General features: G+C 40.4%; 1 protein-coding gene across 2 annotated transcripts in view; it reads right to left on the bottom strand.

Moving 5' to 3' along the window:
• Nucleotides 1–26,549, bottom strand: part of ZDHHC21 (zinc finger DHHC-type palmitoyltransferase 21) — a 48,568-nt gene that overhangs the window by 8,623 nt on the left and 13,396 nt on the right. For both annotated transcript variants that reach the window (XM_060237271.1, XM_060237272.1), the window contains exons 4-6: nt 25,924–26,035; nt 24,462–24,600; nt 11,920–12,036 (exon numbers count right to left, since the gene is read on the bottom strand). In XM_060237271.1, the coding sequence (XP_060093254.1) occupies nt 11,920–12,036; nt 24,462–24,600; nt 25,924–26,035 (368 nt within the window). The remainder of the gene's footprint in view (nt 1–11,919; nt 12,037–24,461; nt 24,601–25,923; nt 26,036–26,549) is intronic.

The following is a 26,549-nucleotide window of genomic DNA, read 5'->3' as shown; positions in this document are numbered from 1 at the left end:
TTTAAACATTTCAATATCACCTGCGTGGGTAGAAAGGTGATATTGAAATGTTTAAAATAAAATAAATACTATATGTGACATATTTAACTTTATAATTATACCATGCTACCAAGAAGACTAATTTTAATGACAATCTAGTACCTAAAATATTCAGTGAATGCAAAGAAAATGAGACTAGTAGCAAGAGAGTTTTCTAAAATCAGGCTAAGCTGCAATTGCAAAACTCCAATTCAATACAAAAGTTGCCAAGTATCTTGCTCTGTGTCTCAAATACTGAACCTTTGCTTCCAATGTAATAATTATTTTGTTTTTGAGTAGATCATAAAGAACTCCAAATGTTCAGCCAATTTTGTTTTCATTTTTTTTAAAAATACAACAAATGACCAATCTCTACTATTCTTACAAGGGAAATATAAATCTACAATAAAACACAAAAGGGATTAAAACATTGCACTGTATTAAGAATGAGTGAGAATTTACACAAATAGTGCACTATAAATAAGGACTTTCAAAATCTGTTGGATATATTGCTATTTTCCTTCACAAAACACTAGAGAAGAGAGAATTCTCTATCACCCCATTCAACTGATCATAATCTATGTTCAACAAAAAAATCACAACATTATATAATTTTTAGAAATGTAATTAACAGAAAACCCTTGTAACATTAATTAAATTAATAATGTCAGTGCAGGCTTAGATAAGGATATTTGAAAGTACCCATTAAACAAAAGTATAAGAATGTCTGAGAAATATTTCAGCAGATGGAGAAACTCAAATTACATTGTAAACAGTACAAACAGGAAAATATGTCACCTGTGTAATATATGTTTTGTCTTTCATTAACTGACATGTTGGGGACTGAGCTAAAATTCTTTTTTTTAAAAAAAATCCTTTAACTCTGTTAATCATTTGGAAGAACATATGGAAAAATGAAAACGCATCCTGTTTAGAATTTTAAATAAAAAAATAACCAAAGGTAATCCTTAAAATTAGGCTTCAGATTAGTCTCTTCAAAGGATGCAGTTTGACTGAAACATCTGGTAGTGTTATGTTGAGAGACAGACCTTTTTTAACTTTGGAAATGAGATTAGTAGATCAGTTATTTGTAAGTGTCCAAGTAATTTCTAATTATTTTATCTGGGTCACAGATAATCCGCTTTTACTGGCCTCCACAATGACATCAGAGGATCATTGCTTAAGTGATTATCCTGTTACCTTCCTGCAGCCATTGGAAAGCTGGATTTTCCATTTGTAGAGAGAAATACTCAAGCGATCCAGACAAGTGTCCAACCAAATAACAACCTTATACAGAGTTTTCTAACAAAAACATGTTCTCTCAGAACACTTACAGTCCCCAAAACTATTGACAAGTCAAACAGCAAGATACTATAAACTGAATTAATTGGTACTAAAATATGCTGTAGAAATAATAAAGTGATTATATAACCTAGGATTTTAAATATGTTTGATGCTTATATTAGAAGTATCACATACTCCAGGTTCAAAGTATAAGCTTTTGTGTGCTTCAAATACTTCTGAAGAAGTGTGCTTGCACGTGAAAGCATACACCTTGAATAAAATTTTGTTGAACTTAAAGGGCTCAAACTTTGTTCTGCTGCTTCAGACAAACATGGCTACCCACCAAAATCATACTTCAGGTTGTTAGATTATATAAAGAAAGATGAATCACAGTGTAATCTTAAACAGAATTACTCTATTCTAAATTCACTGAAGTTCATCATCTTAGAAGCAGTAGGAAAGAACAGACTGACTACCCCTGGGCCAAGACAAATTAAATTACAGAATACTCGCTCTCGGGCCTTTTCGGCCGCAGCCCCACATCTCTGGAACCAACTCCCAGAGGAGGTGCGGGCCCTGCGGAACCTTGATCAGTTCCGCAGGGCCTGCAAGACCACCCTTTTTAAATTAGCTTATGAATAACTGAAAATCCGCCATCAGCATCAACTAGAAGAATGTCAAGGATAGCGTCATAAAATGTTTTAGTTAATTGTTTTAATTCAGGCTTTTAAGGTTAGTTTAATGTTAATTTAATGTTTTTAATGTAACTGTTTTACTGTTGGTGCACCATTGGTCACCGTATTGTTAGCCGCCCTGAGCCTGCTTCGGCGGGGGAGGGCGGGGTACAAATAAAATTTATTATTATTATTATATATATTATTATTAACACTGCTTAGGCTTGTATTTAATAGCTTGGTTTTAATATTGTGGAGATTTTAATTGTAATTCACCTTGAGCAGGACACTGAAGAGGCAGTGTAGAAATTTCCTACATAAATGATAGAATAGCAAATTATGTTGATTATGTGTCTTTATATTCATATGAAACACCGTTTTATTTATACCCCACTTTTCTCCCCAGTGGGAACCCAGCAACTTTGTCTCCCCTCCCATTTTATCCTCACAACAACCACCTTGCTGGGCAGGTTAGGCTGCAAGTGAATGACTGGCTCAAATTCACCCAGTTAGCATCCATGGCAAAGCAGGGACTCAAATCTGTCAGTTGGATCCTTGTCAAATATTCAGATGTCTACACCATGCTGGGTCTCAATTCAATACAGATGATTGTCAAAAAGATACACTGACTCGCTCAGAATAAGAACAGAGTAAGAACTAAAATATAATTTTATAAGTTAGCATGCTAGGAAGTTATCATTTTAGCAACAGTATTTTTAAATTGTAAGTCTCTAATATCAGAAATAAATGCAGTTGGAAGTTTCTGGAAACTTCTCACTGCTATGACAGTTGGAGGATGTTCTAGTCTGCTCCCTCAGCGTGAGGTTTGGCTCATGTTGGTGAAAGGATACATGTTTTTAAAGGGAGGGCCGAAGCACTGGCAATCACTGGCTCTAATGGAGTTTTGCCAGAACCAACTTCAAAGCAAAGAGAATAGTATAAAAATGGTTTACATATTATAAGTAAAACCAAAAAGCTTAATAGGAATTCAATTACAGTACAAATTTGGATTTCTTGAACCATAACAATTAATAGTTGTCGATCTGGGGTTTGCATATTTGAACCCTTTCAGACCAAAAACCTTTTTGCTATTTTAAGAAATAAGTTATCTGAGCAGCTAAAGGTAAAGGTAGTCCCCTGTGCAAGTATTGAGTCATTACCAACCTATGGGGTGACGTCACATCACAACGTCTTTTTGGCAGACTTTTTGTGGTGTGGTTTGCCATTGGTGTGCCCCGCCATGGTGTTTAAATGGGGGGGGGGGCATGGCAACTCTCTTTGCTGTCTCTCCGCCTGGTAGGGAGACGGCAAAGGTGGATCATCCTCTTCCCCTGGCAGGGAGACAGCAAAGGTGGGCGATCTGCCTCCCCCCCATTTAGGAAAGGTCCTCTGTGCAAGCACCAGTTGTTTTCGACTCTGGGGTGACGCTACTTTCACAAAGTTTTCAAGGCAGACCTTTTACGGGGTGGTTTGCCATTGTCTTTCCCAGTCATTACACTTCCCCCCCCCCAGCAAGCTGGGTACATATTTTACCGACCTCGGAAGGTTGGAAGGCTGAGTCAACAATTGCTGGCGCAATGATATCATTTGGAGTGGGCTCTCGCAGGGAAGCGGATGTGCGCTTGCGACGAGTTGGCTACAACGGAGCGTTCAAACATAGAAAGTACGCGCGGGAGTCATTGGAAGCATTCTTATTCCAGATTTAATGTACTATCAAAAAAGTCCGCATCTCAGTCGTGGCAGTTTGGGACACAAACGAGCCAACGAACATTGCAAGATGCTGATGTTTGGACAACCGCATAAAATCCGACATGCATCTGCCTTTCATCCATGCCCATCTCATTAGTTTATGTGCATCTGACCTCGGCCTTTGTAATAGATGCTTCTTATTTTGGAAATGTCTTAGAACAAAAAGTCTCAAAATCACATGAAAGCAAAGGAGCATGTTGTGATGATCAGTGAACATCTAATTTATCCTTTCTGCAAGATGACTGATTATATGTTCAATCCATTGCCTGTAGCTATATGGCTATTTCTATATTAAAGTGACATGTTGCAAAAAGAAGGAGGAATTTCTGCCCTGTCTTTTTCCAAAGTTCAGATTGCTACTATGACATCCAGGTGAAACAAAATAGGAGTTGCTACTGACTCCTATTTTGTTCTACTACTTCAGACCAACATGGCTGCCTACTTGGATCCAGGTGGAGTTTTGCCCAAAAGGAACAAATGAAAACGAGCATGTGTTTATTTTATCCTGAGCCTAGTATACAGAAATATGGCTCAGAATTTATTAAAAATCTAGAATCTGACTGAAGAATCTTACTAAATGAAGGAATTTTGATAAGTTCTTTATTTATATTCTACCACTCCAGAATCTGCTTAAGGTGGCTAGCAAGGCACACAACCAAAACCACATATTTAAAGCAATACAAAATGCAACAGATTAAAAAAAAAGAGGTAAAGGTGCAAGTCCCCTGTGCAAGCACCAGTCGTTTTCAAATCTGGGGTGACGTTGCTTTCACAACGTTTTCACGGCAGACTTTTTATGGGGTGGCTTGCTATTGCCTTCCCCAGTCATCTACACTTTCCCACCAGCAAGCTGAGTACTCATTTTACCGACCTTGGAAGGATGGAAGGCTGAGTCAACCTGGAGCTGGCTACCTTAACCAGCTTCCGCTGGGATCGAACTCAGGTCATGAGCAGAGGGCTCTGACTGCAGTACTGCAACTTTACCACTCTGTGCCACGGGCTCTTAACAGATTAAAAATCCAAATAAAAACTATCTCCAGCAATAAAACCATCCAGCGGATATTAAAACCAGCATTCAATTGATAAAATCTCCAGCACAAGCTATAAAACATCCCATAAATACTTCAGTGGGTAAAAAAAGCAGATTAAAACAGTACAAAGATTGAATAAGAAGTACACTTAAAAGCCTGGGAGGAAAGAAAAACTATTTATCCTGGTACCTAAATTCTATTAAAGTAGGCATTAAAAGAGCTTCAACAGAGATGGCATTCCACAGGCAGAAGGAGGGAAAGAATGAGAATCAGTAAATATAGGACAGGCTCAGAACTTAATGAGTCTTTCTCACGTTTATTCCAAAATAAGAGAACATAATTATGAAATATGGTTTGTTAAGATATTACTGGACTATGTCTTTATGAACAAGGCATCTAGTTTGGGTATACAAGAATAGCACACATATAGATGATGGATTAATAATTATGAAAGGAACATGATAAATATTCATACTAATATAATATTTTATGTGGGAACTAGAGGGCTTTCCCATTAATTTCTCTCTGAATGTTGTCTTTTCCCCCTTTCCCTTCTACCCCCTGCTTTCCCTTTCCCTTCCCTTTAGTACTCTCTCCTCCTTCTCCCTCTATATGATCACTTCACCATCCTCACTGAGTCTCTCTAATTCTTTCCAGATCCTGCTCATCATCCCCCCTTTATCATCCCCCCATTCCCTACTGTCTGTCCACATTCTACTGCCTACTGTCTGTCCACATTCCCTACTGCCTGTCCACATTCCTCTCCCCAATCCTTTCCTCCCCCATCCCATACATTCCCCATTCCACAAACAGCCATATTAATATTCCCTGCACAGCATTCCCTTTCCCTTCCTCTGACAGACCTTTTTGTTCTTTCATCCTTCTCATATTTATTTACTTCACTTATAACCCACCTTTCAGAGGGGCGATTTCAACACCTCTGAAAGAGGCTATGGTCCGCCCTCTCTTGAAAAAGAGTACAGCAGACCCAGCCGAATTGGCAAACTACCAGCCGGTCTCAAATCTACCATTTTTAGGTAAAATTATCGAGACGGCAGTAGCGCTACAGTTGCAGGGTTTTCTGGATGACGCTTCCATCTTAGATCCTTACTAGTCTGGCTTCCGCGCAGGCCATGGGACGGAGACAGTGCTGGTAGCCTTGGTGGATGATCTCCAGCGGCATCTGGATCGAGGCGGCGTGGCGGCGCTGATTTTGTTAGACCTGTCGGCTGCGTTCGAAACGGTCGACCATCAGTTACTGACCTGTTGGCTCGCCGACGCAGGGTTTAGGGGGTTGGCCTTACAGTGGCTTTCCTCCTTCCTTGATGGACGGGGACAAAGGGTGGCAACTGGGGGAGAGCTGTCCCAGAGGCACTCACTAGATTGTGGGGTGCCGCAGGGAGCAGTTCTCTCTCCAATGTTATTTAACATCTACATGCACCCCCTTGCCCAGATCACCCGGAGGTATGGGCTGGGGTGTCATCAATATGCGGATGACACCCAGCTCTATCTACTAATGGACGGACGGCCTGACTGCGTCCCAAAAAATCTGGACCTGGCGCTGCAAGCCGTGGCAGGTTGGCTCAGGCTGAGTGGGTTGAAGCTGAATCCAATGAAGACGGAGGTCCTTTGCTTGGGTCTTGGCGCTCTGGGAAGGGAAATTCCTCTCCCGGTTTTTGACGGTGTGTCGCTGAAAGCAGCACACCGGGTCAAGAGCTTGGGGGTTCTACTGGAGCCTTCATTGTCAATGGAGGCTCAGATAGTAGCCACTGCCAAGTCTGTGTTTTTTCATCTTAGATGGGCAAGACAGTTGGCCCCCTTCCTCAAGCGCCAGGACCTAGCAACAGTGATCCATGCAATGGTCACCTCAAGACTGGATTACTGTAATGCCCTCTACATGGGGCTGCCTTTGTGTCAAACCTGGATGCTGCAGCTAGTGCAGAACGCAGCAGCTAGGCTATTATTAGGGCTCCCAAAGTGGGAGCACATACGGCTGGGGCTGCGTGGGCTGCACTAGCTGCCGGTTGCATACCGGGTTTGGTACAAAGTGCTGGTTATTACCTTTAAAGCCCTATATGGTCGAGGGCCTGCCTACCTGAGGGACCGTCTCTCCCCATACGAACCAGAGAGAGCACTGAGGTCAGCGGGAAAGAACCAGCTGAATATCCCTGGGCCAAGGGAGGCCAAACTGAAGAACACAAGGGAACGGGCCTTCTCTATCGCAGCTCCACACCTGTGGAATCAACTTCCGGACAAAGTGCGGGCCCTGCGGAGTCTTGACCAATTCCACAGGGCCTGCAAGACTACTCTTTTTAAGATGGCCTTTGCTGAATGCTGAGCAAATGATAGATTCGCTGCTGTTGTATTCCGCCATCAATTAATTAAAAACCTGTAATTTAGCACCATAACTGTTAATTTTAATTGGAATGTCAATTTAAATGATGGTTTTATAATGTAGTATTTGTTGAATTATATGATTTTATTGTATTGTATTGTATTGTATTGAATATGTTGTGAGCCGCCCTGAGCCTGCTTCGGTGGGGAGGGCGGGATATAAATAAAAAGTATTATTATTATTCTCTCTGGTTGGGATAAAAGAAGCTTACAGCATTCTCCTTTCTTCCATTTTATCTTCTCAGCATGAGATAAGTTAGGCTGACTATATATGATGACTGCTGGAGCTGTGGGAGGCAGAGGTATTTCATACTGCCTCTCCACCTTGGCCCTTCAGGAGTTGCACAACAATGACTTGCTGCTGAAGTAGACATGCTGTTCCTTGGGTGTCTTTTCTACCCCATGACCTGAGACAGAAATCTCCCTTCCTGTCTGTGCTCTGCCTCTCTTGCCATGTCTTTAACTTCTTTTCTGCAGGGATTGATCTCAGGCCCACTCCCTTGCCCCTCACATGACGCCTCTTTCCTCCCTATCCCAAAATCCATGGCTACCCCCATGCAGGTGCAAAGGCAATGTTGCTCAGGACTCCTCCAGTCTAGTCACTCCACCCACGCTTGGCTGGATGGATAGAAACACTCTCCTGGCTCAGCCAGATATCAATGGGTCTAACATATTGCCAAGCATCACCCTGTCAGGGATAAGTAAACAGCACTTCCCTCCAGAACCACTGGGCACTGCCCCTCCCATCACTGATGTGACTGGGCCAACCCTGTGGCCACCAGCTACACCCCTTCCTCCAGCCTGTGCTGCCACACCAGATCTCTGAGCCCCCTTGCCTGAATCTTCAGCTCTCCCTAGGCCTTGGTGAGTTTTTGTAGTGTGATGGGCCAACAGCAGCTTCTATGGTGGAGTGTGAAGCAGAGACTGGGTCTCCTTGACAGGAGCCTAACATTATAACCAATACACCACATAGGCTGTCTACTTTTTTCACACACATCCTTCCATTCCTATCATTTCCCCTCCATTTCCTGCTTTCCCAGCTGTTTCCCATCCTTCCACTTACACCCTCGTCCTTTCTCATCACCCTTCAGCATCCCTTCACTCAGCTGATGCCAGTTGCTTGGGTGAAGAAACTAAATTCTTCACCAAGGTCCCACAATAGAACATGTGGCACGTGTCTTGTTATCTGCAGAAAATGTTAAAGGAAAACAAAATGATGTCCAAACTCTGGCAAGACAAGGGATTCCCATGAGAATTCTATTGCTATTCTGGCTGCCTTAACAACTGTCCTGAAGGAGCCCCAAAGTGGAGGGGAGAAATCAGCCACAGATCTCTTTTCTTGGGCAGCAGATTGCCCCTCCTCACCTCCTTTCTGCTTCCTTCCCACCTGCCCCACTTAACCACCAGGTTTGTGGGGTCTGGTAAATCACTGCCAGCAACCCAGCCTTTGAAAATTTGCCTTCCAAAGTAGAGGTGTCTTGGTTACCTCCCCTTTCTCCTGGAAGCATCCTTTTTGTTGAAAAGGAGAAGCCACCTAGATCAGTCACAAAATCTGTGTCTAATGAGCCCCAGCAAAGTTTTTAAAGGGTTGCTTAAAAGAAACAAAGTCAAAAGGCATAAAAATAAGCACTCTTAAAGGCTGAAGGTTACCAGGCAAAGAAAAGCAGTAATAACTTAAATGACCCTTCATCCTCCCTCTAGAGCAGGATGGCATGGCCATGTGTCCCCAGCATTAGGACATGCATGTCACCAGCAACCGCCACCTTGCTGAAAGCTAGGAAAATGCACACAGAGCCTTGAAGAGGGAGGTTTTATCAGCTCTTCACAGATCCCTGCCCACTTATTCAGAACTGGTTACCTTTACCTTCAAAAAAAGGCAAGGGCCAGTCCTGAGTCCTGAACTTCTCTGGATGGGAAGGGCTAATCCTTTCCCTTCACAGGGAGAAGTGTTCCATAAAGCACAACCAAACATTTTAAAAGGCCACCTGTATGCTAACAAAATGAAGACAATTATAACAACCCACAGCCTCTAGGTCCACAGTTCATTGTAGCATATATTAACTGAAGCAAATGGACACTGAATGAGGAAAATAACTGTTGAAGAGGGTTATACGAATAACAAATAAAAGATATTATACGAACAACAAATTATACGAATAACAAATAAAAGATACGAATAACAAATAAAAGATATTTGTTTGTATAATCTATCGTTATTCTGACATATTTTAATTAATTTCACACTGAATTCTAATATAATCAGCATGTATGGGCACAGAAACTGCCTTCTAGTGAATTAGATCCTAGGTCCATTAAGATCAGTATTGTCAACTCTGACTGGCAGCAGCTTAGGCAGAAGACTTATGCAGAAGACTTTCATACCATCTACAACCTGCTCCTTTTCACTAGATATGCCGGGGATTGAACCTGTCACTTTCTGTACAGCAATCAGATGCTCTGATTGCGGACTCTTATCTGGGAGAACCGGGTTTGATTCCCCACTCCTCCACTTGCACCTGCTGAGATGGCCTTGGGTCAGCCATAGCTCTGGCAGAGGTTGTCCTTGAAAGGGCAGCTGCTGTGAGAGCCCTCTCCAGCCCCACCCACCTCACAGGGTGTCTGTTGTGGGGGAGGAAGGTAAAGGAGATTGTGAGCCGCTCTGAGACTCTTCGCAGTGGAGGGCGGGATAGAAATCCAATATCTTCTTCTTCTTCTTCTCTACTGCTGAGCCACAGCCTGTCCCTAATATAGTGGGCGTAATTTAGTTCAGTGTGGATAAAGAACATGTAGAAGATTGACCACAGATCTCTGTTCCAGGGTGAGGAGATATGAGAAATACAAATTTCTTGTCATGTGTGCACACACATGGGCTGTGGGGGAAAGCAAAGTTTATTGAGTTTATGGAAATCTCCTAGAATCATAGAATCACAAGTTGGAAGGGGCCATAGAGGCTATCTAGTCCAACCCCCTGCTCAATGAATCCCTAGAGCATCCATGACAAGTGTTTGTCCAGCATCTGCTTAAAGGCTGCCAATGAGGAGGAGTTTACCACTTCCCTAGGTAATTGATTCTACTACTGAACAACTCTTACTGTAACAAAGTTTTTCCTAATATCCAGTTGAACCTTCCCACCCTTAATTTAAACCAATTATTAAGAGCCCTATCCTCTGCCACCAACAGGAACAGTTCCCTGCCTTCCTCTAAGTGATAGCCCTTCAAATACTTAAAATACTCAAGTTCCCTGCTCTTCTCCAGACTGAACATTCCCAAGTTCCTCAGCTTTTCCTCAGAGGGCTTGGTCTCCAGGTCCCGATTATCCTCATTGCTCTCCTCTGCATCTGCTCCATTCAGTCCATATCTTTTTTGAAGTGAGGCCTCAAAAATTGCACAGTACTTCAGTTGTGCCCATAACATATGTCATACTGTGTCATGCTCAATGTTTATTATATTTTCATCTTTTTAGATATAATTTATTGTATTTTTGTTTGGCATGGTAATATAAAAATTTTAATATGAGTGAAAAATATATGTAAAATATTCTTTGATGCATAACAATAAAGGTATGTGGATTTTCAGTGAGCTTTGATAAGCTGAATCCATCATGAATGTACGGACAAACTGGATTCAGACTTCTACAAATGTTGCTTCAGGGATTCTTCTGAACAACCAGGTACAGTGGCTATTAGGAAGAAGGAGGAAGGAAAGTGTGCACCCCAACCCCAACCCAGGCAACAGAGCATGCCTCAGAGCCGTTTTCATTTAAACAGCTCTGGATCCAACACAGTATCTCCAGACTGCAAGCCATACATTCTCCTTCATTTAGTGTTCAGAATCTTTTCAGGATATGGTGAAATCTGATATGAATGCATCTTAAACTTTCACAAGATTGCCTTTCTTATTCTCTTTAAATATTCTGTATTAAATATTATCTTTAAATATTATTTAAATATTCTGGTTCTCTTTAAATATTCTGAATAAATGGAAATTCATTCTTCCAATCAATTTTGGAGTCAAGTTCCCACATAAATCTCAACACCATCTTTGCCCCTTTCAGTTATTCTTTCAATGCAGTTCTACTGTATCTAATCTAGTTTGTTAAACCTAGCTAAAATAAACCTCCATTTTTCCTCTCATCCCAGCAGGACACTCTTCCACTATCCCATTTTATGGTATTTTGATTTGATATGTAATATTCTTGGTTTTCCTTTCTTACTTTTCTCCGTTCATTTTGTTCAAAACACTGCTGCTTGTTTAATGTAACCCACTTATTATGATAAGTTTCTCCACTGTATGGTTCTTCATTTGCTTCAGATTTTCCACTCTTAATTGTATATATTTTACTTGAAAAGCCTCCAATCAAATCTTATCTGTATTGCTGTTCATGCCTCCATTAATCATTTTCATCCTCCTGCACCTCCCAACTTCACTCCTTTCCTTACTCCACCCACAAGTCCCCCAACTCGTTGTGCTGCTTATTTCTTAAACTTTCTTTGCATACATAGAGTTCTCCCAATCTCTCTCTTACATAAACTGAAAATAACATAAAATCATGCACTTCTGGTGTTATACTAGTTCTGTTACTATGCAAAGTGAGTGTGCTTCTCTGGTTTCCCCTTTTTGCTCTTTCCACTTTTAGTTTTTGCTTTTGTTTCAATTTGCCAGGCAGAAAATTGTCTCATTTTTTCCCATAACACACTTTTTGCAATTTTTAAACAATGATATCATTATGCATGAAAAAGTTATTTCAAAGCAAAGAGTAAAATACTCACATTGAACACACCGATTAACTGAGTATAAAAGAGTCCACTAATTCCAACTAGCATTATTAAACCCATGAAGGTAGATATTCTTATTAGAGCAAGTTCATGCCTAAATACAAAGAGTTCCTATAAACAAAAGAAAACAGAAAAACTTTAGTTTTCTTTTTTGTATAAACAAAAATGCAGAAAGGTACTCTAAAACAGGCAAGAACAATTACAGTAGACAGTTTAGCCATTGCAATGCCAATTAAAGTGAGATTTATATAATTCGTAGATATTTTTTATTTCTATGTAACACCTTCTAAATATGTACAATCATCCAGTTATTTCATGAAAGGCACTATGTTTAACTTTATACAATACATTGATGAAATGAGGTCTAATTCAAGAAGGTTTATGCTGAAATGGAATTTAGCTAGTCTTTAAGGCCCCCCCAAGAGTCCTGTTTATTTTTATGGCAACAGTCTTCATGTTTATCTCTTCAGAATTATAGTCTCTAGACTGTGAAGGATGATTTTAAAATAAGCCTAGATCTTACTGACATGCCACTTGTGTAGTATGCTAGTCTTCTTCTCTTTTGAGTTTTCTATACATAGAGTACTTTTGCATGGATGAACTTTTCATCACATGAAGACCAATCTGTCATCTGAAGATGTACAGCCCAGATAAAGGTTTTAGACTCAATACAGACAATATGTTCTGAGATCAAGATATTACAAAAAAGAAAGCATTTGACTCTCCCCCCCCACAAAAAAAACAACCTCTGTTGTTTTCCTATCCCTATCCAGGCCTCAGATTCAGTGGGAGCTCACAGAAGCGCAGCTGCTGAACCTTTCTGAGAGTTCCACCTCCTCCTTCTGAGAGTTCCACCTCCTTGTCCATTGAGTAGTATGTGCAGCTGCATAACAATCCCTGGATGAACTCCACCACCTATTTTTCTACAAAATGACCTCTATCCCTAGCCATTAGAGTCTAGTAAGAATCATTTTGTGTACTGATGTCATTATTTTCCTGCCCCTGACTAGAAGTAGCCAATGCTTTGGAGCTGGGGTAAGAAAACGCTCAGGATAAAGACAACAAAAATTTTTTTATCAGACACTACTGACAAGGAGCAATATATGCAGTGATGTCCTGAGTACTCCTTTCTCTCCCTACAGTCTTTTTCCACTGAGTGGCCCAGATCCTGCTATCTACCTGGTGAAATTGTATGCCCTTCCCATACAACTATAGCCTTTGAAGTGAAACTGAGAAGCAAACTGAAGGCTTTATAAATGTGCATGAGATCATGTACACTACTTCACAAAGGGAAATTAAGACTAAGAGCAGCAGATTTTAATAAATCAACAGCAAGATCCATAGTACGCATTCCTACTCAACTATTTATTCCAGCTCTCATGCAATGCGAGATCCAGTCTCAAGTCTGAACTCCAAACCTATATCCTAGTTTCCACCCGTCACCAAAGTAGAAGAAATAGTCTTCACGTTTGTCAAAAATTCAGAAGCCCATTCAAACAAGGATGAGAATGAATGAACTCTGTTCCCATGATTTCTTAACAAAAAGCAGTATCACCTACTTCTCAGATGTAATCCCACGGGAGAATAAGCATTAGCACCTCCTTAGGCAGATAATTCGGCCTTTCACATGCCTATCACATGGTCTCAACACCGGAAGGCCTTTTATTCAACATAGTTTTCTGGGACTTGTTTTGTATAATCCATAGAGCTGTAGACTAGGCCCGCCAGTAAATTTAAAGTAAAGGACTATCATATGCTGAAGAACTGTACTTTTAAATGATCTAACAAACATACATTAAGCAATTCTCACTGTCTCCTAAAAACATTAAAGAAAAACAGTACTATAAACAGCACAGGTTATCACTCTGAATTTAAGATTAGCACTTTACCACCCTCATCAAAATAATCTATTTTTCAGGCATTTTAACTGCAGTGAGGCTGACGCACTCTATGTTGCTGTCAATCACTTTAGCGTCCAGTTGACCTGATGGATCTACACCAAGAACATAGTGGGTAATGGTACTGGCAAAACCTTAGTTTGCATGTACAAAATGCAAGCAGTACCACCCAAGTAATGACAGACCTCTGTCTAGAAAACCACTGCCGGCCAGAGTAGATAGCAATGGACTAAGGAACCAGTGGTCTGACAGTCAGCTTCACATGTTCTCATGTTCACTGATGGGCCAACTAAAGTGACACAAAAATAGGTGGAGAGAGATTTCATGCTCAGCCTCTCTTGGCCAAGCATGTCATATACACAGAGCATGTATATATCATATATACGACATACCAAGCGTGTCATATACACAGAAAATATAGAATTCCTTGTGGTGGGTACAAATAAGTAATGCCTTCTGGTAGTGGCCAGCAAATAAAATTTACAGTATCTTAATGGCTTACTCAGTTGCTAGGGTACTCTCAAAGTAATACTGCTCCTCCTACTGGACAAACAAACACAGTATCTGAAACCAAACATACAACGGAATTATATCGCTCAAGAAATATCATTGCTTTTTAATATTTAACTTTTAAAGGCATATGTAACTATTCCTGGAGGGTCTTTCAAGTAATTACCCATTTCAGTAAAATGGAATCTTATTTCTTAGTTTCCAAAAAAGATAGCAGGAGTCTACAACACACCAGTTACCCATACAATCAAATATAGATAAAGGGACATGGATTTTTTTTAAAGAAAAAAGATGTTTAATTTTAATTCATACTGGGTTTTAGAAAATTACACCTTTATATAAAAATTATATTAAACTAGCAATAATGCCTGTTGTGAGAAGGAAATACAATGGGCTCTAGGAAGAGGGTAGGGTTGATGAATGTGTATTGAATTTTGGAAGGAGTAAGTGCAGTGTCCCAACTCCATGCTACAAAGTGGAAGATGGCATTTGAACAGTCATTACTTGACAGAGGCTGAATCAGACCCCTGGTCCAGTAAGGTAAATACTGCATACTCAGAGTGGCAGTAGCCCCTCAGCCTCTCTTTTAATTCATGTGTAATGCTGCCACCAGGAATTGAACTCCAAACACTTTATTTAATGTTCCCCAATGAATGTGCCTAAGCTCTAAGGCTTCTTTGTTGGACTATATGACCCTGAGAATGAGACTCTTATATTTTAAAATCATAGGTTTCCAGGTTAATATAAACAAAATAAAAGCTTATTTGTACAATTTATTATTTATTCTTCACATTTATATCCCGCCTTCCCCGCCGAAGCAGGCTCAGGGCGGCTAACAACAACATTAAATCCACAATAAAACAATAAAACCATAAAGCAATAAAAACAATTACAGTAAGATCAATTAAAATTAACAATTGCACTTTAAATATTGAACAAATTTTTAAAACAGTTTTAGTGCTAAATTCCATACCATGATGTTAAGCAGCTCTGTACTTTAGTTGAAGGCCAGACGAAAATAAGTGTATTGATTTCAAGATGTTTATAGCTTAATTATTCAGTGAAGATTAATAACTTCTGACTGAGGTGTCACTCTCATTTCACATACTTCTCACTCTCAGATCGTCTTTTCTCTTCCTAACACAACTTTCTGATATCTTCTGTCTCTCACATGGCTATGATATTAGGTTTTGGCTCTCTATCCAGCGCTAATATGCCCTCTAAGTATTTCTACTTTTCTTCTTTAGATAGAATCTTAATTTTTTCACAGCACTATATGGAATTCTAATCAGAAGACTGTTTCTCAGACTCTGTGCAGACTGCTGACTGACCATGATTAACAGTTAACTGCTGTCACCCTGCTGAGAGTTCACTGCTGACTGACCTCTCTCTCTCTCTCCTCACACCCCCACCCACCCTTCTTAGCTCCACCCACACTCTCTCAGTCACCAACCAGTCACCTCACTCACTCACTCATTCCCCCTCTTTCACCCCCCCTTTTCGTACTGCAATTTACCAACAATTAAAGGAGCACACCTATATAAATTCAAGTCATTATACAGATGCTCTACTAGTGAGCTGCAGTCCCTGCCCTTCTCATTCCTCTGCACCTGTTAGCAGCCTGCCAGTGTCATGCACAAAGAATCTGAAGGTATTTCCAGTTAACATTAAGACAGGAATTGTAGGAAATGAAGGAAACTGGTGTTATGGGATTTTCTGCAGAGGCTCGTGATGGTGTCTTTCCCCTGGCACAGTATCCTCAATCTCTAACCTGTTGTGTAAATGACACCTCCCCCCCCCCAACACGGACTGGCTCTATCACTGAGGCACAGCTCTGGCCTCTCTCGTGCAAGGCAAAGCACTCCTCTGGAGTTAGTAGTGTGATTGTGAACAGAGGCAGACTCTCTCCCTTCAGCACAGAATCCTCACTCTCCAACCCAGCGTGGAAAGGAGCACACACTCCCCACCATGGCACGGCGGACAGAGGCAGTAGAGGCTCCAGTAGTCGCTGCCTACCTGTGTAGACATTGGGCTTGTTAGAAGGCCTCAGGATTGCATTGGGAGAGGTGCACCCTCTGAAGTGTGTTGTGAAGCGTGTAGCAGAATGGCAAGGTCACTGGGGAGAGAAAGAGGGGCTGTGTATTGTATCTGGCTGTCTGTGTGGGCTGTCTGCAGGTAGAGCTACATTGGCATGGGGGCCTGGAGGCTGCTCAGGAGGGTGCAGGACAGCAGGAACCATTCATAAGGACTTCTGAAGTAGAGCAGACAGGAAAGGGTGTCTGATGTGTGTCTTTCTGAGGTAAGAGTGCCTCTGAGGCTTTGGGCAGTTCTTTCCAGCATTCCCAGGCTGAGGGGGACAGCTGTGACCCAATAGGGGTGCAGAGGTGTAGAGTGACAGGTGGTGGACCAATGGTTTTTGTAGCACAGGTTTCAACTAATGAGAGAGCTCCATTTTGCCAGTACCACTTTATTATTATATTCAGAGACAACCCCAGTCTATCTATACCATGTATTTAATAATAATAATAATAATAATAAAAAATTGATTTTTGTATCCCGCCCTCCCCCGCCAAGGCAGGCTCATATATTTGCTATAAACATTCTAAAATGATATGCAAAACTTTTGCACGTATTAAGGTAAAGTTAGTGTTCATTTTTGTTTCAAAGCCTGAAACAAAGTCACAATGGCAGCAAGCAAACACAAAGAGCTATAATGGCAGTTTCACCTGTGCATCTTCTCAAGGTGTTTTTAGCATCTCAGGAAAGTTAGCCTGACTTTGCAAGCAGAAACCCCTTTGCAAACATTCAGAATCAAGGCTTTAGAAAACAAATTTTAAAAAGGCAAGATAATGTTTGCCTTCCTTAAGGATAGCAAAGGTGTGAAATGTAAAATGAACTGAGCTTCAGTCCTGACTTTCTACAGCACATAATTTCTGTCTAAAGATTAAATGGATTTTGTTTTCTGTTTCTATCCTTCAATGCCAAAGGGCAGAATGAGTGATTGTGCGGCACACACTTCTGGGATATCAAATCCTTAGCAACACAGTCAGAAATCAACCAAATGTCTGATGTCATCTCCAAAGCCTTAACTCTGGCTGAATTCCCAAGCAAATTAAATTTAATTTTATCTTTTCTCCACCTACTACCAATTCTGCAGATGACTTTTTAAAAATAATGTAACTATCAAATCATCTGAATCAAATCATTAGCAAAATGTAAACAACACTGAATGCCAAAGCCCTAATATTCTGAAGCAATTGCCTCCCCACCCCCAAAACTCCATTTCGTATTTAAAACAATTTTATTGGTAGCGTATGGTAATAAATCTATATCTTACATCTTTTTTTAAAAAAGCTTCTTTTATCTACCCCATATATTACTTTCTACCCACCCCTCCCCCCACTACTAGACCCCCGCTGGTGTTATTTACTTAAAATGCAAATATTTAAAGGTACCCTTAACTATTAAAACAAAAATTTATATTCTTTTTCTTTTTAAAACTTAATCATTATCAAAGATTGTCCAATGTCTTTTTATTTTCCACTCTTTTTCTACACATCTTCTAAACTTTTTCCATTCCGTCTTAAAAACTTCTAAATTATAGTCTCTTAATATTCTTGTTAATTTTTCCATTTCACTCCATGTCATAACTTTTATAATCCAATCCCATTTCTCTGGTATTTTTACTTGCTTCCACAACTGCGCATACAATGTCCTAGTGGCTGAGAGCAAGTTCCAGATTAAAGTTCTATCTTCTTTTGGAAATTTTTCCATTTGTAGTCCCAACAGAAAAGTCTCTGCAACTTTGTTAAACTCATATCCTAAGATCTTAGAAATCTCTTGCTGAATCATCTGCCAAAACATTTCAGCTCTTTCACAAGTCCACCATATATGGTAGAAAGAACCTTCATGCTTTTTACATTTCCAACATCTGTCTGGCATCTTATTATTCATCATTGCCAATTTTTTTAGGAGTTATATACCATCTATACATCATCTTAAAGCAGTTTTCTTTAATACTTTGATATGTTGAAAGTTTCATAGAGTTCTTCCACAAATATTCTCAAGTTTCCATCTGTATTTCTTTATTTACATTAATTGTTTCTTCTTTTGGGAAGAAACCCTGCTTGATCTTCCTTTATAAAGTTTATCAAATGTTGTTTAAGCTGTTCCGCTAAGATTCTTGTAAATATTTTATAGTCATTATTTAATAGCGAAATTGGTCTGTCATTTTTTACGTTTGTGACATCTCTATCTTCCTTAGGTATCAACGAAATAACAGCTTCTTCCCATGTGTTTGGTACTTTCCCTTTTATTCTTATTGTATTCATCAACCTCTGCAATTTTGGTATTAACTCATCTTTAAAAGTTTTAAAATATTTACCTGTATATCCATCAGGCCCAGGTACTTTTCCATTCTTCATTGCGTTAATTCCTGCTTCAATTTCTATTTTTTCAATTGGATCATTCAAAACTTTTCACATATTTTCAGTTAAGGGCTCTATTTTTATCTTTTGTAAATACTCATCCATCTTCTCTTTCTTTATTTTAACACCTTTAAACAATTTGGCATAGTACTTAAAAATTCTCTTTTTATTCCCTCTTGAGTAACCACTTCTCTTCCATCTACCACAATCCTGTTAATAATTCTATTTTCTCTCTTTTTCTTCAATTGCCAAGCCAAATACTTTCCCGGTTTATTTGCTCCCTCAAAGGATTTCTGCTGAAGTCTTTTCAAACTCCATTCCACTTCTTTATTTAACAAATGTCTCAACTGAGTTTGTAATATTTTAATTTACCTTAAAATTTTCTTTTTCCCTGACCTTTTTCTCAACTCCTCTTCCTTTTTCTTTATTTCATTTTGAATGTCCAACAACTGTTTTTCTTTTACTCTCTTATCTTTATTATTCAAAGTAATCAACATTCCTCTCATTACTGCTTTATAGGCATCCCAGTCCGTCTGAAAGTCAATATCCTCTGTCATTCACTTGGAAAAAAGCTTTAGTTTCATTTTCTAGGTATGTCACTGTTTCTTTATTCTGTAACAAATCTTCATTCAATCTCCATTTTCTCACCTTCTTGGACAATTTTGTAATCCACATTATTGGGTTATGATCAGCACCAATTTTTGGTAAAATCTCTATTTTCCTTGTTATAAGACCTAAATCTTTAGTTCCCCACAACATGTCAATTCTAGAAAAAGTTTTGTGTCTTGCAGAAAAGAAAGTATAGTCCCGAACTTCAGGGTTAAATTTCCTCCATATATCTTCCAGATATATATCTTTCGTGCTGCATGTAGCAACCTCCAGCGCAAGCTTCGAGACATTCAGAACGAGTGGTGGACCAAGCTTGCAGAGAGAACCCAGCTGTGTGCAGACACTGGTGATTTAAGAGGGTTCTACGAAGCCCTGAAGGCAGTATATGGCCCATCATATCAGGCTCAGAGTCCCTTGCGTAGTGCAGATGGCCAAGTGCTCCTCACAGACAAGGCATCCATACTGAACCGGTGCTTGGAGTATTTTCAGGTTCTCTTCAGTGCCAACCGCGTAGTTCAAGATTCAGCAATCCACCTCACCCCACTTCAACCAGTGAAAACAGAGTTGGATGAGATCCCCACCCTAGAAGAGACTGTTAAAGCCATCAAGCAACTGAAAAGTGGCAAGGCAGTGGGAGTTGATGGAATACCGCCAGAGGTCTGGAAGCATGGGGGCACAGTACTACATAGCACACTTCACAAAGTACTTGTCACCTGCTGGGAACAAGGCAAACTACCACAGGACTTTCGCGATGCAATCATCATCACTCTACACAAGAACAAAGGGGAAAAGTCAGACTGCTCCAACTACCGGGGGATAACCTTGCTCTCCATCGCAGGCAAAATCCTTGCCAGAATACTCCTGAACAGACTGGTAACCACCATTGCAGAAGAACTCCTCCCAGAGAGCCAGTGCGGCTTCAGAGCTAACAGGAGCACCACCGACATGGTATTTATTCTCAGGCAGCTCCAAGAGAAATGCAGGGAACAGAACAAGGGTCTATATGTGACTTTTGTCGACCTTACCAAAGCTTTCGATACCGTTAGCAGGAAAGGCCTGTGGCAAATCTTGGAACATTTAGGATGTACCCCAAGGTTCCTCAGCATGATCATCCAGCTACATGAAGACCACCGAGGCCAAGTCAGACACTGCAACGACCTCTCGGAGCCCTTCCCACTAGGCACAGGTGTAAAGCAAGGCTGCGTTCTCGCGCCAACTCTCTTTACGATCTTCTTTAGCATGATGCTTCAAAGAGCCGCAATAGATCTAGATGATGACGATGGTGTCTACATCCGCTATCGCACCGACGGCAGCCTGTTCAATCTGAGGCGACTAAAGGTTCACTCCAAGACAATGGAAAAACTTATCCGAGAGCTACTGTTTGCTGATGATGCTGCACTCATCTCCCACTCGGTATCAGCTCTGCAGCATATGACGTCCTGCTTTGCAGAGGCTGCCAAGCTATTCGGCCTAGAAGTTAGTCTGAAGAAGACAGAAGTTCTCCACCAGCCTGCACCCCAGGAAGATTATCACCCTCCCTGCATCACTGTGGGTGAATCAGTTCTGAAGACAGTCCAGCAGTTCAGCTACCTGGGGTGCATCATCTCCTCAGACGCCAAGATTGACAAGGAGATTTACAACAGGCTGGCAAAGGCAAACCGTGCATCTGGCCGACTGCACAAAAGAGTGTGGAGCAACAAGCATATGAAAAAAGGCACAAAGATCAATGTTTACAAAGCGGTTGTGATGACAAGCCTCATGTACGGCTCCGAATCGTGGGTTTTATACCGTCATCACCTGCAACTCCTTGAGCGCTTTCATCAGCGCTGCCTTCGCACCATCCTTAACATCCACTGGAGTGACTTTGTGACCAACACTGAAGTCCTCAAGAGGGCGGAGGTTACAAGCATAGAGGCACTGCTGTTGAAGACGCAGCTGCGCTGGGCAGGGCATATTTCTAGGATGGAAAACCACCGCCTTCCCAAGATTGCTCTGTATGGCAAACTTTCCACCGGCCATCGAAATAGAGGGGCACCAAAGAAGAGGTACAAGGACTCCTTGAAGAAATCCCTTGGCACCTGTCGCATCAACCATCACCAGTGGTCTGACCTAGCCTCAGATCGCAAAGCATGGAGGCACACCATCCACCAGGCTGTCTCTTCCTTTGAGAATGCATGCATAGCTGGTCTTGAGGACAAAAGGAGATTGAGGAAGAATTGCACTGCTACAGCACCAACCCCAAATCAGACTTTTCCCTGCAGCCACTGTGGCCGGATCTGCCTTTCCCGCATTGGTCTTGTCAGCCACCAGCGAGCCTGCAGCAGACGTGGACTACTGCACCCTTCTTAAATCTTCGTTCGCGAAGTCAAGCTGAGAGAGAGAGAGAGATCTTCCAGATTTTCTTGTTTAACCAGTTCAAAAAAAGACTTCGGCAATTTTCCTTCTTTACTATTGCTTTTCCCCCCCTCCCAACCTGTCCAATGAGTTGTTAACTGTTCCATTAAAATCTCCTATTATCAAAACTTGGTCATAGGTCAATTCATCAAGCTGTTGTATAATGTCTTTTAAAAAAACATCCTTTGCACCATTAGGCACATAGAGTCGTATTAACAACGTTTTTTTTCCATCTAATATTGTCTCTACTGCTACAAATCTTCCATCTTTATCCTTAAATACTAATTTTGGCTCCAATTCTTGTTTAATATAAAAAACCACTCCTCTTTTCTTCTGTTCAGCCAGTGAAAAAAATTCCACTCCCAATTGTTTGTTCCATAAAAATTTATAATCCTTTTGTTTGATATGCATTTCTTGCAAACAAATTATATTACAGTTTTGTTTCTTAATCCAATGAAATGTTGCCCTTCTTTTTTGTGGTGAATTTAGTCTATTTACATTCCAAGACAATAATTTGTAATCCATCATGGTGTAAATTCTTTATTTTCTTCAAAAAATCTATGCATATCCTGTGCATTTGTAATTGTGATTCTTTTCCCCTGGAGTTCAAAGCTCAAGCCTTCAGGTATTATGCATCTAAACCTCATTCCATTGTCTCTCAATTTTTCTGTCAACTTTTTATATGTTCTTCTATCATTTATCACTTGCCTTGGCAGCTCCTTCATGATTCCCACTCTACTGCCTCCCACTATCAATGTCTTTTCAAAGTTTTTACTCATGATCCTTCCCACCATTTCCTTTGTCATATATCTTATGACAACATCTCTTGGTAAGTTATTTTTCTTGGGATAAAGTGAGTTCATTCTATACATATAGTCATACATGTTTTTAGTCGCTTCAGGGTCTTCCTCTAAAAATTCTGCAATTATTTTTATTATATATTCTTTTAAATCACCATCCTCCTTCTCAGGTACTCCTCTCAGACGTATCTGAGTCTCCATCAATTTGCAGTCATGGATTGTCACTTTTTCTTGCATTTTCAACAAGGTGGAATCATATACTTTCATTCTGCCTTCTACCTCCTGCACTTTCTTAGATGTTTCCTCAGTTTCCTTTCTGAGATCTTCCATATCTTTTTAAATCTCTGCAATATTTTTTTTCCTGATTCATTTATCATCTCTCTCACCCCTTTCATCATTCTGGCCTCCATTGCCTCCAATTGGTCCTGCATTTTTTCCAATTAAGTAGCCCTTGTACGGGCTACTTAATTGACTATCAATTTGACTATCAGATTCAAAAAAGTAGGACTTGCCCTTTATAACAAGCCCAATTTCGCTGTCCTCGGAGCTCCCAAAGTCAAGATATTTATTTTTAAAGTTTTTAAATCTTCCAAAATGGCGGTCGCAACTTTTTACTGCTCCTTACAATTTTTTCCCCTTTTAAAAACATCCAAGGTCCACACAAATAATATGACCAATAGTATTTAACTTCTTACCCTCTTCTCAGTTAACTCCAATAATTTTTAATGTCCCGAATTCTTTAAAAACATTGTTTTTATTTTGACCTCCCAGCAATGGCCGCCGATGTTTCTCAATGGTAGTAAATTCCTAGAGTAGGTTTTCCTTCCGCTACTTCCTGCTTTTGTTGCTACAAAGTCTCATTCACACTGATAAGGAGATCTCATGATACTTGACGTACTTCCTGTCTTGCTTGAATATGCTGCAGGTCTGTGACGATGGTGCTCTTTTTTCAAAACCGCAAGTAGACTAAACAATAAATTCCTTTCCACTTTTTAGCGCTTTTAACACTGTCTTTTATATTTCTAAAGTCCAAATTTCACCTCTTCCTCCCCTCTTCTTCCAGACTTTCTAGATTTTCCTTTCCCACCTTTTAAATTTATTCCATTAAGCTGTAAATAGTTCCGGAATGAAAGATAGTAATTTGTACCTTCTCTTCCAATTCTCCAAGTTCCCACCGGTCTTGCAAAGCTTTAGATGTTTAGCAATGTCCAAGAAGGTTAGGATCCTGTCGAACTTATGTCAAATAAATGACTCTGAAAACTTCTGCAGATGATGAAAATGCAACTCTTCACGGAGACTCCTTAAAGCCTCAAAGGAGCGCCCCCCCCCCCGGGACTCCCTTTTAGCCAAGGTAAATCTTCTCAAAGTTTCCTGTGCATATCTTGGACTAATCTCTGACTGAGAAAAGTAGGCAGTAGGCATTAAATTGCCTTCCACTACCCCAAACAGAAGTTCCAGCCTGCTCCCGTTATGAGAAGCAGCTCAGCTCGACATTTTCCTTCCCTGGAAGTCCCCCCCCCCCAAAAAAAATCCATTTCCATCATCTGGGCCCTTTAATCTACATATAAACAAATAATGTTTAATGCATACCGTGTTAACAAATGCATGTTTGGATTGCAGACATCATGCTGAATTTGACATTTTCTTATATACTTCGTATTATGTAGCAACTTCATGACAATTTGGTGAAAGATATTTTTAAAAGGGACAAAGTGTTTACCCTTACTAATTTACCAACTTGTCCTTTACTCAGTCATTGGAAGCCTAAAAATTCCACCTCTGTACAAGGATTCAGTGACAGGTAAAATACAAAAAATATGCTTCAAGTATCAATGTTAAAGTACATCATAATACAATGAAAATGCTCAGCATTTACACTGGAAGGAGAAAATTCTTACCCAATTAATTTTTCTTAGTGGTTCAAGGTAGTAACAGTGGCAGAAATCAAGTAGTAGTGTATAGGAACTGAGGAGCTGTGTGTAGAAGCACAACTGCAAAAACAGCCAGTGATTATCTTCACCAACACAGTTATTAATCCTGCAGAAAACAGTATAAACACATGCAGTACAGTATAAACGCACCACTGGTTTCTAGACTGTAACATGAACTGTAAACCAAACCAATGAACTAGTACATCTCATAACAGGTGAAAGGAACAGGACAAAGGAAAGAACATTCACCACTGTTCTCTTTGAACTCCTCCTCCCTTGATTATGCCTACTGGTAGAGACTGTAAGCAGCATAATTACCCCAAATAACACCCTGCCCTTTTGTACATGGAGGAATGCTTTCTCTTGTACATACCAATAATGACAAATATTGAAGCTTATAAATCACGTTCTATAGTTCTCCATTTAACATTTCTTGCTACAAAAGAGGGAGACACTATATCAAGAATCATAGAGTTGGATGGGACTTCTAGGGTCATCTAGCCCAACCCCCTGCACAATGCAGGAAACTCACAAATACTTCGCCCTAAATTCACAGGATCTTCATTGCTGTCAGATGGCCATCTAGCCTCTGTTTAAAAACCTCCAAGGAAGGAGAGCCCACCACCTCCCAGGGAAGCCTGTTCCACTGAGGAATCACTCTAACGGTCAGGAAGTTCTTCCTAATGTTGAACCAGAAACTCTTTTGATTTAATTTCAACCCATTGGTTCTGGTCCTACCTTCTGGGGCCACAGAAAACAATTCCACACCATCCTCTATATGACAGCCCTTCAAGGACTTGAAGTTGGTGATCATATCACCTCTCAGCCGCCTCCTCTCCAGGCTAAACATGCCCAGCTCCTTCAACCTTTCCTCATAGGACTTGGTCTCCAGACTCCTCACCATCTTAGTCACCCCTCCTCTGCAGTTGTTCCAGCTTGTCTATATCCTTCTTAAAATGTGGTGCCCAAAACTGAACACAATACTCCAGGTGAGGTCTTACCAGAGCAGAGTAAAGCGATATGATCACATCACGTGATCTGGACACTATACTTCCGTTGATGCAGCCCAAAACTGCATTTGCTTTTTTAGCCACCGCATCACACTGTTGACTCATGTTCAGCGTATGATCCACTAAGACCCCTAGATCCTTTTCGCAAATCCTACTGCTAAGACCAGTCTCCCCCATCCTATAACCATGCATTGGGTTTTTCCTACCTAAATGCAGAACTTTTCATTTATTCCTGTCAAAATTCATTTTATTGATTTCAGCCCAGTTTTCCAGCCTGTTAAGGTCTGGATTCTCTGTTGAAATCAATCTTATAACAATAAATTTGCTATGTAAATTCTAGTAAAGCATCATGGCCAGACAATGATTAATTCAGAAAGCAGTGCACCAAGAAAAGATGCAATGTAAAAAGTTCATCTTACCATGGACAATGATGATCCATTCTCCGAACACAGTGTCCACAACGGCTGCAGTGATGGGAACGTTTTGGTCTCATCATATTACATTTATTACATAACTCCCAAAACTCTCTTTCTAAAAAGAGGAAATGGAAATTACATTAATAATGCAATTTGCAAAACTGCCATGGTTTGTTTTCCTACAGGAATAAAACAAATCTACCAAGATGTCCTCCAAGCAGTTAAAACAATTAATACCATACCATGCAATTTTCTACAACATGTTAGTCAAGACTACTAGATAGAGAAGTATATTTCATTTGACCAGGTTAGTTTAAGAATATTTTAGTTTCATAGAAATCTTTGTCATACAAACAGAAAGGCTGTAGAATCATATGTAAATGGCCAAAATATTCTGCATTGTGGCATATTGACTATTTATTGACTATTTCTGATGTTATCTGCCCCGAGCCTGCTCTGTGGGGAGGGCAGGATATAAGCCAGATAAGATAAATAAAAATGATATTTGCTCAGGTTGCGCGGACTGGATTATTAGGGGGTGAAAGAATGTTCTCTCTTAAAAAGGTACAGGCTCTGAAGCTTCCTTCTACTGAAGTAGCAATGAGAGGACTGTGGAAGACAAGTGGGCC

The sequence above is a fragment of the Heteronotia binoei genome, chromosome 4 (genome assembly GCF_032191835.1).
Source record: "Heteronotia binoei isolate CCM8104 ecotype False Entrance Well chromosome 4, APGP_CSIRO_Hbin_v1, whole genome shotgun sequence".
NCBI classification, from domain to species: Eukaryota; Metazoa; Chordata; class Lepidosauria; order Squamata; family Gekkonidae; genus Heteronotia; species Heteronotia binoei.
The sequence above is the reverse complement of the archived record's forward strand: the minus strand, read 5'-3'. Positions and strand labels throughout refer to the sequence as shown.